We start from the raw sequence: 16257 nt of genomic DNA on the forward strand, positions 1-16257 counted from the left end.
TGCAGAAGCTTTTTATTTTGATGAGGTCCCAATAGTTCATTTTTGCTTTTGTTTCCCTTGCCTCCGGAGACATGTTGAGTAAGAAGTTGCTGCAGCCAAGGTCACAGAAGTTTTTGCCTGCCTTCTCCTCGAGGATTTTGATGGCTTCCTGTGTTATGTTTAGGTTTTTCATCCATTTTGAGTTTATTTTTGTGTATGGTGTAAGAAAGTGCTCCAGGTTCATTTTTCTGCCTGTTGCTGTCCAGTTTTCCCAGCACCACTTGCTGAAGAGACTGTCTTTATTCCATTGGATATTCTTTTCCTACTTTGTCAAAGATTAGCTGTCCATACATTTGTGGGTCTATTTCTGGCTTCTCTATTCTGTTCCATTGATCTGAGTGTCTGTTTTTGTGCCAAAGCAAGTAATTCTTTATGAGATAGTTGAAAGTGTTTTTACTTCTAGCATTGGGAAAATCTGATCCCAACCAGTGCTTCTTTCCTGCTTTTTCTTTCTCTTTTTTCCCTCTCTTTTTTTCTTAGTCAAATCTCTTAGAGAGGTGATGGCACAGATATGTGTTATGGTTGGTCATAAATGCCTACAAGAAGATTAATTTACATTACAGGAGAGTCTCGAGACTCTTAAAAGCTCCTTAATACTCTATTTGAAAGGATAGGGCTTGACTAGTATTTATGCTGGAGCTGTGGAAGAGGCAGGGGTTGATCTGGAAGGATGTTTAATGACCTTCCTCTCTGCTCACCCCCATTTGATTGTAGCTGTGGGTCAGCAGTAAGATAAGGTAAAAAGAAGGGACACAGAGCCAGGGTTGGGACAAGTCGGAATCTAAGCCAGGCAGCAGTAGGGCATGAGAGACTATTTCTGTTAAAGGCTGGCAGCAGAGGAATTACTGGTTGTACCCATGCATGAGTTGAGTTGAGAACTGCCTGAGAACTGAGTTAAAAAAATTGAGATTAATGAACTCCAGTCTTAAAAGATTTTTGTATCTTTTCCCTGGAATTTTATGTTTAGATTGGGTTTTGCTTTTTGTTTTCCTTCGGTAGAATTTCTAATGTACGTTTTTACAAAAGATTTTGAATTAGTTCCAGCCTTAATTAGTTAAGTGCAGTTACTTTGTGTTTTCAAATGCTGTGAAACCTGGTTTGGCTTGTCACCACCAAAGATGGAGTTTGGACTGCCACTTCAAAAAAAAAAAGCATTAAACAGAAACTTTCCCCCCCAAATAAAATTTTAAGGTCTGGATAAAAGCTTTTAAGTACTACTTTTAGTAATGGTTTTTTTTTTTTTTTTTCCAATGTAACATTAACTCATGCGCATGATTTAACTAATAGGGAAAAAAAGGAGAAAAACATTTCAAATTCACCACCTAAGGTTAACCACTTATTTTTGGTTCATTTTTCTCTAGCCTTTTCTTATGTTTTCTTCCATAAAATTAGTACCACTATAAATTTTATTTTATTTAAAAATTTTTTAAAATTTTGTGAGAGAGACAGACAGAGCATGAGGGGGGAGGGACAGAGAGAGAGAGGGAGACACAGAATCCGAAGCAGGCTCCAGCCTCCCAGCTGTCAGCACAGAGCCCAACGCAGGGCTCGAACCCATAAACCATGAGATCATGACCTGAACCAAAGTTGGATGCTCAACTGACTGAGCCACCCAGGTGCCCCTCACCATAAATTGTATAAATACTTCATATTGCAAACGTTTATATATTTTTTCCTTAAAATTTTTATGAACATTTTTCCACGTCCTTGTTCAGGTTTTTGAAAACTATTTCTTTTTGTCACTGGGTAATATTTCTTTACATGATTGTATTGCATTGTATTGGTTTGTGGTTTTTCAGTATTACAAAAGCACTTTAATCTTTGCATGTAGTATTTGATTTTCTGATTATTTCCTTGGGAAATAGTCCTCGAAAGGAAACTAGTTGTTAAGGAGTGTGAGCTTTTGTTAATGTTTTTGATATATGTTGCCAAATTGCTTTCTAATTTGGAGTGATCATTTTAGCACATTCTAGTCAAAATTGGTGATTTCACTTTATTATGCCCAAGTTGTAGCGTAAATATGGAAGACCCTCACTACAAAGCTGGTGTCAAAAACCATGATCATAATACCTATACTGTAGGCTTTCTGCTTATGGAGAGAGAGAGAGAGAGATCTGTTGTACATTTCGTGTATTTGTACTATGACTTCATGAGGAACACAAGTTTTTGCATTCAGGAGTAAATGGGCCAAAGGGTGCATAGAAATCCGATGAGTGTAAACTGATTTTCCCCCAACTGCCAGTGCATTTTAAGCACAATATTAGTAAATGTTTGGTAGAGTAAAATGAGTGAGTAAGTAAGCCTCAGTAAATTTTTTTTTTTTGTTCTTGAATTTGATTCTTCACATTCCATCCTTATTTTATTTCTCCTACTTTCTCTTTTAAAGGATTTGTAAATAAACCTCACAGTTAATTTAAATAATTTAAGCACTGTTTTTCTAACTCCCCCAGTGTTTCTCTTGAGTTTTTTATTCATTTTTGAGGATGGAAGCTTGTTTTGATTTGTGAGAAGTAAAGAGGTCCCTCTGGTGGAACATTTAGGAAATACATAGCATTATATATTTTCATGAAAGGACCGACTTGTTTTTAAGTTAAATGGTGGGAGTTTAGTATGATAACTTTCCAACTGAATGATGTAATGAATGGTGGTTCATTTTGTAGTTCATTTGCAAAACATTTTTAGACTTCAACACAATGAATATGTTTAAGATTTGTGAGGAAAATAGTAAGAAAGAAGATAGCTGTAAATGTGCCAAATTTTATGTCCTATCTTGGAATGCTAATCACTGTTAATGTAATTATGTCTCTGGTGAGAAATAAGTTTTCCAAGAACTGGAATGAAGGGTAAGTTTCTTGATGATTACAATTTATCAAGTACAATTTATCCTGGGACTTTGTTAGTATCTCTGACTTTACAGTAACCTAGCAAGGTAGGTGGTGTCAAATCCACTTCATAAAGAAACTAAAGCTCAGAAGGGTTTAATGATTACATCATCCAGCTATTAAGGAGTGGAACTGGGAATAGAATCAAAGTGCTTGCTCTTCTCACTGTGCTGTTCTGCCTTTTAGATGGAAGGACTGGGTTCATAACCACTAGCACCATCTTTTGAGTGGGCAAGAGACTGACCCTGAATGAGGGTTAAGATCTGAAGAAGTGATCAAAATAGATACATCGGCACAGATAACCTACTTTCTCTTGTCTCTACTTGGGGTTATATGTACAGCTAGTCAATTGTGGAGTCATGATCTGATCCCAGGCCTGCTTGATGTTAAGGACCATGTTCTTTCTGTTATTCCTGGAGGTGAATCATCAAGAGTTAAATCATATTTACTCTTGTTTTGGTTCCCGTGGGTCCTGTTTTAATTAATTTAAAGGGTAACATGTATGGCATATGTCATGTCACAACCAGAATATTCACTAACTGGGAAGCCACAGTAAGTTATTAGTACCATGTAAATTATCCATTCGTGAGCTACCCAGTAGGTTTTTAATCATTTGACTTCTCCCTGTATCAGCATCTTTTTCCCTCCTTACTGATGCTTTCTAGCTTTATTTAATGACCTGAGCCTTTTACATGAAACAGTATTATTTCTATACTTTGAAACTGTAATCTAAGTTCAAAGACCTGATATGGGTTTTAATAAAAATACACATTTGCCAGTTATTTTGAGAATAAGGTAAATTTGGAATTGAGAGTCATGGATGTGTGTGTGCTCACACATGGTATGTTAAAATAGATTTGTTATAGATTTCGGAAAGTATGCTTTGAATTTAGAAACATTTAAATGAAGCAGTCGGCGGTATGTTGACTGAGCTGTTGCCTATAAGTAGATAGTAATAATAGTAATTGATCTGCTTTAAAAATGAAAAATTTAGTTTTCTCTTTATTTGTGTCATCAGTGATTAGAAAACGAGCATTTTATGATACAAGTGCGCTTCACCTCAGGGGTTGGCAAACTATAGCCTGGGGGCCTATTTCTGTATGGCCTACTAGTTGGGGTTATACAACATTTTTTAAAGGTTGCTTAGAATATATGTGACAGAGACCAGAAGTGTATACAGTTACAAAGCTTGAAATACTTAACTCTTTGGTCCTTTACAGAAAAGGTTGGCCTGCCCCTACCTTATAGCTTTTTAGGTGGCTACAAAAAAATGAATAATAAAATATTTTCTACTCTTAAAATCAGGAAGATGCTATGTATACTATGATGTTAGCCTAAGCGATTTAACTGGCATAAGCCAGAAAATAAATTCATCTTTTATATCTTCAAAAATTCTACTTCATAATACTATAGAACTCTGTATACTATGTAGAACGTTTGTGGAAGTAATGACCTGTTTCAGACCTTGATACCCTATTACATCTTTAATGAGATTTTAAATAAATTAGCAATTGTTTTTTGAAAACGTGTATTCATAAAGGGAATGGTTTTACTGTATTCCAGATAGTAAGTAGTATTAACATGGGAAAGGAAAACAAAATGGGAAAATAACCACAGATATCCTTTCTTACCCTTATTATTTTATAACTAAAAGTTTTAAGTTCTTTGTTCCTGCATATAATTAGCTTATTAGAGTAGGTGTTCTTGTTAATTTGAACCATTATGTACATTTTTAAGGATAATTAATGAAGGCAGTAATGCTACTTATACTATCTTCAGCCTTCTAAAATTCTTATGTTTAAAATATACAGCTAATAAACTTGGAAATTTGTTTTTATGTTATTTGAAACTTACATGTATAGTCTAGCCTTCAAAGTTCTATGTAATAAAGCAAAAATGTCATTATATCTTGCATATTGTTGTAATATAGGCTGAAGAACATATAAATACAGGAAAATGCAAAATGTATATTTCACTGATTTTTAAAAATACCCATGTCTTATGATTTCATTTGTATGTGGAATCTAAAAAATTAATGAACAAATAAAACAGAAACAGACTCACAAATAGAGAACAAACTGGTGGTTGTTAGATGGGAGGTGGGTAGGAGGATAGGCAGAATGAGTGAAGGAGTGTGGGAGGTTCAGGCTTCCAATTATGAAGTGATGAATAAGTTATAGGGATGAGGGGCACAGCCTAGGGAACATAGTCAGTGGTATTATAGTGGTATTGTATGCTGACCATTGGTAGCTGCACTTGTAGCGAGCATAGCATAAACTGTTGGGACCACATCAAAATGAAAAACTTCTGCAAGTAAAGGAAAACAATCAACAAAACTACAAGGCATCCTACAGAATGGGAGAAGATATTTGCAAATAACATATGTGATAAAGGGTTAGTATCTAAAATATATGAAGAACTTTTAAGACTCAACACCCCAAAACCAAATAATTCAGTTAAAAACTGGGCAGAAGACATGAACAGACATTTTTCCAAAGAAGACATTTGATGGCCAACAGACACATGAAAAATGCTCAACATCATTCATTATCAGAAAAATAACAGATGAAAACTACAGTGAAATATCACCTTACACCTGTCAGAATGGCCAAAGTCAACAACACAAGAAACATGTGTTGGCAAGGATATGGAGAAAAAGGAACCCTTTTGCATTGTTGGTGGGAATGAAAACTGGTGTAGCCACTGTGAAAAGCAGTATGGGGTTCTTCAAAAAGTTAAAAATAGAACTACCCTGTAATCCAGCAGTCTCATTACTGAGTATTTACCCAAAGAATATAGAGACACTAATTCAGAGGGATACAGGTATCCCTGTGTTTATAGCAGCATTATTTACAATAGCCAAATTATGGTAACAGCCTAAGTGTCCATCGATTGATAAATAAAGAAGATAGGAGATACACACACACACACACACACACACACACACACACACACACACAGGTGTGTGTGTGTGTGTGTGTGTGTGTGTGTAATGGAATGAAGAATGAAATCTTGCCGTTTGCAACAACATAATGAATGTAGAATTATATATAATGCTAAATAATGCTAAATGAAATGTTTGTCACAGACAAGTACCATATAATTTCACTCATATGTGGAATTTAAGAAACAAAACAAATGAACAGAGGGGAATATGAAAGAGACAAACCAAGAAACAGACTCTTAACTGTAGAGAACAAATTGATGGTTACCAGAGGGGAGGTGGATTGGGGAGGTGGGTGAAATAGGTGATGGGGATTAAGGAGTGCACTTGTGATGAGCACTGGGTGATGTATGGAAATTTGAATCCCTGTAGTATACACCTGAAACTAATATTACACTGTATGTTAACTAACTGTAATTAAAATAAAAACTTAAAAAAAAAACCCTATACATTACAATGAGTGCAATGTCTCCAACTCCATGGATAACCCATATTAATCCTGCTTTGTGGATTTTCAAGGCCCTCTATAGCTTGTGCTTTTTTAATCCTGATTGATGCAATATAAACTGAAATTAAGTTCTCTTGATGTTCCTTCATCAGTTTTTTTTTCTTCTCTAATTTTAGAGCAAATGAATATGAGTTTTGATTTTTAGTTATACACCAGGTGATTTCTAGCAGTGTAATTATAACAAAACCGTAATTGACTGAAATTATTTTAGTATAATTTTATTGTATGACATTTTAAAGCAATAGTAAAGCTTAAACAAAAATCACTGAAAAATTTTTTAGTTATTCATGAGTAAAATTTTTATAGTTATATTTAATTGCATATTGTCTTACTTTAAGCATTAGCTATTTAGCTCTAAATGATCATCTCCAAATTCATAGTATTCCCTTGAAGTGATCTTATCTATAAACCATTTGTCAGTTATTATACTTACATTGGCTACAAATTTTTTGATATTTACAAATAATGATGAAAGATTACACTTTTTTTTTTTCAATAACAGGTAGTTTGTATTTCTCTTTACCATCTAAAAACATCCTGGTAGTAGTTACACATAAGTAATGATGCCTAGTAAGATTTGTTCTGCTTCATAAAGCTTTCTGCATTTTCAGATTTGATACATTAAAAAAAACTCGCCCGTTTCATATTAGGAAGTAAATTGTCCTGATCAAATGTAAACCTTAATTTCCAATGCTATTAAAGAATCTGTTGATAAAATGCAACAGCTATTACTTACAAAACTCTTTTTAAAATGTTTTTAAAAATGACTTCTTGGGGCACCTCAGTGGTTCAGACGGTTAAGTGTCCGACTCTTGATTACAGCTCGGGTCATGGTCTCATGGTTTGTGAATTCTAGCCCCATATCAGGCTCCTCTCTGACAGCCTGGAGCCTGCTTGCAATTTTGTCTCTCCCTTTCTCTGCCTCCCCCCCTGCTCTCTCGCACTCTCTCTCAAAATAAACTTAAAAAAAAAAAAAACTTTCTAAAAAAAATGTCTTTTTACTGCTGTTTTTAGAAGTTCATTCTTTGCACTTCAAAAAGTACATAAAATATATTGAATAGAATATAAGCTCCATGAGCAAGGAAGTTTGACTGTTTTGCCTAGTGCTATCTCTCTGGGTTTTAGCACAGTACCTGGCACATAGTGGACCCTCAATAAATATTTATTGAATGGAAGAATTTTCAAGGGTATTTATTATAGTGTTATTTGATACATTAAAATAATCGGTAACACTCTAAATGTTCATTAATAAGAGGTTGATTAAAGTATAAAATAACCAGCCATAGACTAGAACACTATGTTGCTGGAAAAAAATAGGTTAGTTCCATGTTTGGTGATATTGACACAATAATACTTTGTTTTGTGATAAAAGCAAGTGGAATAAACAGTACATATAATGTGATACCACATTATTTTAATTAAAAAATACATAATATACCTATGCACAGCAGTTTTTAAACTTTATGGTTTCATGACCCCTTTGCAGTCCTCAAATTACTGAGGACCCTATGTGGCTTTTGTCTGTGGGATATATATACATAGATAGATTTAGACATATATTTACCTTATTAGAAATTTAAGCAGAAAAATTAAATTTACTTATTCTTTTAAGTAAGAATAATGAACTTATTACATGTTAACATTTAACAATGTATTTTTATGAAAAATAACTATATTATCCAAAATAAAAACATTTAGTGATAGTAGCATTGTTTTGCATGTGTGCAAATCTCTATAATCTTTAATGTGTAGCTTAATAAAACTATACTGGATTTTCGTATCTGCTTCTGTATTCAGTCTATTGTGATGTTTTGGTTGAAGTGTGTCAAGAAAATCTAGCCTCATATAGATATGTAGTCAAGACAGGGAAAAGTATTTTAAAACTTTTTTCAGATAATTGTAGATACTCTTCTTTGATACTGTACCAAAATTCTAAGTAGTAGTTTCTTAAAGATTAGTTGCAGTGTGCAGTGTGAAACCGTATCGGTGATTTTTGTTTACTCTGTCTCTACAGTCCTTTTTCTAGGTTACACGTAGAACAGATAGATCCTTTACCTGTGCAAGACTTTATGACTCCTGCATTGGTCATTTGGAAAATACTGGTCTGTAGGTTATGCAGATCTTCTCGGTGTTTGACACCTTTCATTATGCCATACCCCAAAGTCGCATTCATTAATATTGCACCAGTCTCATTGCAAAGGTCTTTAAGTGCTGCAAGGGTGTCAAGCTTATAGTAATGGATTCAACTTTTTCCAAATTTTGCTTTTGACATGAAAGCTTGAATGTCATCATTGGTAACAAAGTCAACTGTTTTTCTTGAGTTGACAGGCCTGCTTCATTCATTTGTTGAGAAAATGTCAGTGAAACAGCCAACTCTGAATAGTTTGCCATTTGTTCATCTAAAAATAATATTCCATAAAAAAATTAGCTCATCCACTCTTACCACAGTGATACTTAAAAGACAAATTACTTAAAAAAAAAAAAAAAATCCTCCAAATCTGTAAATGTGAAAGAACCAAAAAGAAAACATAACAAAATATTAATACTGCTTATCTTAGGATGGTGGGGAATTGTGACTTTTTTTTTCTCCTTTTGTTTTTCTGTAATGAATAATACATTTTTGTTATGTAATATAGTTTCAAGTGTTATATAAAAATGAAAGTATGGTATTTATAGTATAGCTTACACAGAGTCAAAAGAATGTAAATGACTAAGAATAGTTAGTTATTTTCTCCATTTTTCTTATTAGGATTTAGGCCCTGAATATGAAGATATATTTAATATTTCTTTGAAGTGGATTTTAAAAAATGGAAAAGATGTTGGAATAAGGTAAAGGATTTAATTTCCACTTTGGCCATTTTGTAGTATAAGTAGTGATTTTGGCTCTAAAGTCTCCTTAATTATTTTCAAATAGGTGTGTTGGTTATGGCCCCGAGGAGCAATTGAAAAATATAACTGATGTGCAGTTTTTACAGTCCACAAGACCACAGATGTCCTTCTGGTGTCGTTTTCGACGTGCTTTTATTACTGTCACCCACAGGTTATTGTTGTTATGCGTAGGTAAGTTGTTGGGGTGAGAAAAAAGATACATGATAGTGTAGAATTTTTGTGTCTGTATTTTACCAGTTGAGAATTTACTTCTGTGGTAGTTCCTGTTATAAATCACATCGAGAAGTCTTCATTAAGGTATAATAACAGTGACTTTTTTTTATACATATTGTCAGTATTAATCTAAGGACTTAGAAATCAGTATTATAAGGGAAGTTGGAATAAAACTTTATCATAAGAATGTCAGGAAAAGCAAGTATGGTGCATAAACAGAAATCTTAACAAAATAGAACAGGAAAATTTAAAAATTAAGCTTATTTTTTAAATAATAAAATATTATAAATTAAGTTCATTAAAATTCTTTTTGATTTAAAAAATATCATTTACTTTGGATTCCTGGATTTTCTGTGACTGTTTTGATTGATTATAGGAATTTATTTTTCTAGGTTTATTTTTGAGACTGAGTGAGCAGGGGAGGGACAGAGAGAAAGGGAGAGAATCCCAAGCAGTCTTCCTGCTGCCAGCGTGGAGCCCAACTCCAGGCTCGATCTCACGAATCATGAGATCATGATCTGAGCTGAAATCAGGAGTTGGACACTTAACCGACTGAGCCACCCAGGCTCCCCGTTTATAGGAATTTAGAAGATACTCATTTTTTTCTTTTTTCTGTTCAAGTCCTTTAAAAATAATTTACTTAAAGTCAGGTGTAGTATATTTACAGTCTTAGAAAACTCAACTTTTCTAATAGCTTAATGTGGCAAAGGAAAAAGTTTGTGAGATGTGGTTACATTGTTTTAAAAAAAATAGAATTTAAATGTTGAGTTGTCAACATAATGGAAGAGATAGTTTTTCTAGAGAGATTAAGTGAAACTCAGAAAAATGTTTTAACACCAAATTGGTCTATGTGATAGTAATTATGTAGCTTAATTCAGTCCACTGTTTTGAAGGCCCATTCCATTATACCATTATAGCAGTTAAAATAGTTACTGTAGAAACTGTCCTAAGAGTTCTCTTTCTTTGCTGTGTTTTGTTAACATCAGATTTAACGATTAGACCAATAACTTCAGATTGCAGTGACTTAATTGAATGCCACTGACCACAATTTTTAAAACACAAAATATGTAAATATTGCAGGTGTAGTGATGGTTTGTGTCGTTCTGCGTTACATGAAATATCGCTGGACAAAAGAAGAAGAGGAAACAAGACAGATGTATGATATGGTGGTGAAGATAATAGGTATAAGTATTTGAAAAGATCGAAACTATTTCTAGAGTAGTCATGTGAAAAATTACAGTGTGGTGTCCATTGATTCATTTGTAAATTTGTTTATTTTCAGATGTTTTACGAAGTCATAATGAAGCTTGCCAGGAAAATAAAGACTTACAACCTTACATGCCTATTCCACATGTGCAAGATTCCTTAATACAGCCTCATGACAGGTGTGTTCAAAATCTTGTGAGTCAAAGTAGATCTGAATGTTGGTGTCTTCTGAAATCGTGATAATTATATTGAGAGTTGGGGCCCTTTTCAAGTAGACCTGCTTTACTTTTGTACTTTAAACTCTCCTTTCTTTCTAAATTCCCTGTCTTGTCCTCCTAATTATGAGTGGCCTGACAGACAACTGGATTTCCAAATCACTATCACTTCTATACATTTTGATTCTTTGTTGTCAGTTTTCACCTTATTTCCGTTAATTTCATCTTAATAAAGAAACAGAGATAGACAATAGCCAGTGATGTTTTACTAATAATGCCTTAAATATTTTGTTGTTAATGAAGCTTTTTAAATAAAAATACTACATAATAACTTCTTGAAAATAAAAGATGATTCCATATCCTAAAGCAGCATTCTTCACTGTTAGCAACACTTCAGAATCATCAGTGGACTTTGGGGGGGAAAATTACTGATGCTTATGTTCTACCTCTGGAGATTGACATTCAGTAAATCTGAGATGAGCTTCAAGCATCTAAATCTTTTTTGAAAAAAACTTCATAAGCAGCGATCAGAAAAATCAGAGTTAATAATAACCATGATCTAATACTTGAAAATTACAATAACCAATTACTAATACTTGAAAAAGATGACAAGCCAAGATGATAGTACATTTGTCATTTTGTTCACATGATAGGAAAAAGATGAAGAAAGTCTGGGATAGAGCTGTTGACTTCCTTGCTGCTAATGAGTCTAGAGTTCGCACAGAGACACGAAGAATAGGTGGTACAGATTTTCTAGTTTGGCGCTGGATCCAGCCTTCTGCCTCCTGTGACAAAATATTAGTAATACCTTCTAAAGTATGGCAAGGTCAAGGTATGTATTTTTAAACAACAACAGAAATAAACATCAGTTTTTCTAATTTTTTCAGCACGTAAAAGTGTTACATGTTTATTTATTTTTAATTTAATTTAATTTTTTTTAAATACATGAAATTTATTGTCACATTGGTTTCCATACAACACCCAGTGCTCATCCCAAAAGATGCCCTCTTCAATACATGTTTAAAGGAAAATAGTACCATTGAAAGATACATGAAGGCAACGCTCCCTTTGCAGTTTCATCCCATAGAAGGAATTCGTGTTAGCTTTTTTATATACTTCTACTTTCCTCCTTGCAAATATAAACATAAGTGGTTTATCTTTACTATAATAGAACGCTATGTACATTACTTTGAGTTTTTCCTGTTTCACTTACATCAACTTAGTATTGTAGATCTAACTATATTCTTTTCCCCTAATTTTTATGCAGATAAGACATAATTTCTGTTTTACATATGTATAAAACATATATAAGTGAAACATAACTTTTTAACTGCTCTTTTTTCTGAGTTTTGCTTGCCTCCCTCTTTTTTATTAAGACTCCTCCACCTGCATATCCCTTGTGCCAAGTAGCTTTTGTGGCTATCTTTCCATATTGTTCTTAAGGCTTACATAGCTACAAAAACAGGTATGTGTAAATATATAGGAGAGTCTGGTGATTGGTTGCCTTAGGTACCCAAACCTCTATTAGTGATGACTGTTACCTCACTTGAATTTTTGGATGGTTAGTTGCAAAAATTAAATCTTGTTAGTTTAATGTGCATTTCAGAACTAGTCGTGAGTTGAGTTTCTTTAAATCTTCTTGTTGGATAAAAGCATATTTATCAATGTTTGCTAAACACAGTATTTATGAGAAAGTTAAGTTGTTTTGATATTGAAAAAAAAATCCAATCACTCTGTTCTCTAATTTTCACTGTTAAAGAGCTTGAATCATAATAATAATAATGATAGTCTTCAATAATCATGGCATAAAAACGATGCTTTGATGATGCCAAAGATGACACTAAACAATAAACTTTTTGTTTTAAAAGGTGTCTGCGGAAGGGTCTTATGAAATGAAAACAGAATGCAAAGCCAGTCAGATCAGATTACCTTAGTGCCTGTTGTAATGGTTACGAATTCTCAGTCTAATTTCTTCATGTAGCTAGCAGTTGGTGCTTATGTATGCATGTGATGTTCTAGAAAAGGCCGTTATTTTGTTCGTGTGAATTTATTATAGTTGTCTTATTTTTATTTTGTTTACTTATTTGAAGTTTATTTATTTTGAGAGAGAGACAGCATGAGTAGGGGATGGGCAGAGAGAGAGAGAGAAAAGAGAAAGAGAGAAAATCCCAAACAGGCTTCATACAGTCAGCGCAGAGCCCCATGGGGGGCTCACACTCACAAACTGAGATCATGATCTGAGCTGAAATCAAGAGTCAGATGCTTAACCCACTGAGCCACCTTGGTGCCCTTTTAGTTGCATTTTTAAAATGTGAGATTTTCAAGATGAATCTAAAGACAGTTTCTTGACCTAGATAATCCAAGTTCTTATAAGTTAGTAGGGGGGAATGGCAGATTCTTAAGTGCGTTAAATTGGATGCTCTATATCTAGAATTTAAAACCTCAAACTATTTTCATTTTATCGCTTTCTTTAGATAGGAAAAGACTGCATAAGTGTGATATAAGACAACTTTAGGTCAGTTATATTAGTTGTAAAACTCAACTTGAATTGATAGAATAGTTTTAAAATGTCCTGCTACTTTGTTTCATCAGGGTTCTTCTGGTGTAGTATATGTTTATAAACTATATGCCAAATACTGAGCTATCTTAATTTGAATACTTCTAAATGCACAATGTAAAGACTTATAAACTCAATCTCTCTTTACTTGACAGTTACAAGTCAAGTAATCCCTAGAAAGGGATTGAGAGTAAAATAATATGCCTGTTGCTTAATTAGCAAATAGAAAAAAATATAATGGCTGAGATTGTTATTCTGAAGGCAGAAAATCTTGGGGTAGAACCTAGTAGCCATTTGCTTAAGTATATCCATTCAAATTTTTTGGAGGGTTGTGATGATAAAAGTTTATAGGCTCCTAGCAAGAGAGATTTGAGTTCAAGAGAATTTGATCATAAAAGAATTGGTTACGGGAGCTGAATAATGAGAAGTTGGTGGGATACTTCTTAATGATAATTACCTGTATCACCTCACTTAAGAACATATAGCCCTAATAAAGAAAGAATTTTGTTTTAATATTATATTTTATGCCATTAAATGTGTAGTCTAAGTATAATTTAAATGACTGACTTATTGAAAATATTAATACATAAACTAAATTTTGCTTTCACTTAAATGTATCTGAACACAAATGTTGTACTATAAGTAGTGCTATAGAGTGGGGGTGGGGCAGTTTGGTGGTGGTTTATGTAAAAAGATAGTTTAACTTATTTTTTTATTTTTTATTTTTATTTTTTATTTTTTTTTTCAACGTTTTTTATTTATTTTTGGGACAGAGAGAGACAGAGCATGAACGGGGAGGGGCAGAGAGAGAGGGAGACACAGAATTGGAAACAGGCTCCAGGCTCTGAGCCATCAGCCCAGAGCCTGATGCGGGGCTCGAACTCACGGACCGCGAGATCGTGACCTGGCTGAAGTCGGACGCTTAACCGGCTGCGCCACCCAGGCGCCCCAAGATAGTTTAACTTATTAACAGGCTTAATGTTTATGCTTTTATAAATACTGTGGTTTAATTAAAAGGTACATGGCTGGAGGGTTGGTAATTATAGTAGTCTTTTAAATTCACTCCCACTATAAGCTGTTGTCATTTCATAGTATTTTTTCCAAGTAATTGTTACTTAATCAACCTTACTGAATTTTTAGTTCTCTTCCTAAAGGATTGTTAAGTATAGATTGGATTCTTATATAGCAGTAGTATCTCTAATGATATTTTAAAGCACTAGTTAAAAATCAAACCATACCTGCTGGAGAGAATTATTTATGTTTCCAGCAGATGGAGCCTTCAGAATAAATAGCATTCATTTGAAGGATCCAAACATAATTCTTGAGGTATTTGAAATGTAACATCATTTGGTAACCACTATCTCTCTGCTTGTACCAGGAGGTGATTACAATTTAGTTAGGGAGACAAAGCGTATATCTTAAAAATCACTTGGATCTTCACAACTACTTTGTGACTAGAATTGACCAGGAATAGCTTCTCCCAGAGCCATTATTTTGCGGAAACTTGGGTCTAGACTAGGATAAGATGGTATTAATGCTTCCATTTTCTCTGGTTCATTCCCTGCTGGCCCAGGCCGGTATTGGAATTTCAAGGAAGTCAGATGGCCTACAACTAAAAGGTCATCAAGAATACCACCTACACACTCTGCCAGAGAAGTCTAGGTGGTGCTAGAAGGTTCATAGGCTTTCTTGATCTGGGGTTTGGCAAAGATTTTTCATGTGCAGTGGCCTTTCCCCCACCCCTTATCAAGCACTTGTAGGACATTCACACCCCAGACATTTCATTTCACTAGATACTTCTGAAATCTTTCATTAATTTATTTTTTCTTACAAGTTTTTATTTAAATTCCCTTTAGTTAACATGCAGTGTAATATCAGCTTCAGGTGTAGAATTGAGTGATTCATCACTTACATACGACACCTGGTGCTCATCACAACAGGTGCCCTCCTTGATCCCCATCACGTATTTAATCCATTGATACACTCTGGTCTTTAGCCATAAACTCATCCTTTCAACTTTCTTGCCATATATATATATATATGTTGTTTGTTTTGTTTTTTGTTTTAAACTTCCCATACTCTCCAATTCTTTGATATGCCTACTTTTTCCAGTTTTTCAGTCTTCCTCCTGGCTTTATTTCTTTTCCTGTCCATCTTAGTTTCCACAACCCATCTTTCCAATCCTTTTCTTGCTAGTACCCTTAAGTCATCACCTATCCCTCTTAGCCTGGTAAATTCCAACCAAGGATGAAACTGTTTTGTCTATGTGCAGGTAGCTGAGCACAGCGGGGAAAAAGTCATACAGTTTTGCAGACTGGTATGTCATAAATAATCAACCTCAGTTGGGCCCTCAGCACTACCTGACTTTCATGTTCTTAAAATATTTTACCAGGTCACTTCACTTTCCTGCTCTGCTCAGTAACAATTTTAGATTTCTTTCCATCTTGTCAAACCTTTGCCTTTCTCTCCTTTCAGTTGATGACTCGAATAGAAGCGATCACATAGTCCCTGCCTCAACGTTCTACCACCAACTCAGTAAAATTGCAGAATCCACACTCACCCTCACCGCCTATTGCATTTGAAGAGTTCTCTCACTTAACAAAGAACTGAGCCCTTCCCTCTATAGGGAAGGGGATCTAAGCCCTCAGGGTTCCATTCCCTCCAGTCTTCTCAAGCATCTTCTCTCACTGTGTTCTAAACCCCTGCCTCTCCTGGACCTTTTCATCAGCACTTAAACATGCTATATAGTCTCTCTCATCTTTAACACACATTGTTAGAGTCTACACTGTTCTGTAGCTATCACT

General features: G+C 34.3%; 1 protein-coding gene across 1 annotated transcript in view; it reads left to right on the forward strand.

Moving 5' to 3' along the window:
• LEMD3 (LEM domain containing 3) overlaps positions 1–16257 on the forward strand; it is a 65161-nt gene that overhangs the window by 43491 nt on the left and 5413 nt on the right. Inside the window, exons 5-9 of the mRNA XM_045464860.1 lie at positions 9123–9202; positions 9288–9433; positions 10556–10657; positions 10758–10860; positions 11550–11728. Coding sequence (XP_045320816.1) covers positions 9123–9202; positions 9288–9433; positions 10556–10657; positions 10758–10860; positions 11550–11728 — 610 coding nt within the window. The remainder of the gene's footprint in view (positions 1–9122; positions 9203–9287; positions 9434–10555; positions 10658–10757; positions 10861–11549; positions 11729–16257) is intronic.

This window comes from Leopardus geoffroyi, chromosome B4 (assembly GCF_018350155.1).
Source record: "Leopardus geoffroyi isolate Oge1 chromosome B4, O.geoffroyi_Oge1_pat1.0, whole genome shotgun sequence".
Classification (NCBI taxonomy): domain Eukaryota; kingdom Metazoa; phylum Chordata; class Mammalia; order Carnivora; family Felidae; genus Leopardus; species Leopardus geoffroyi.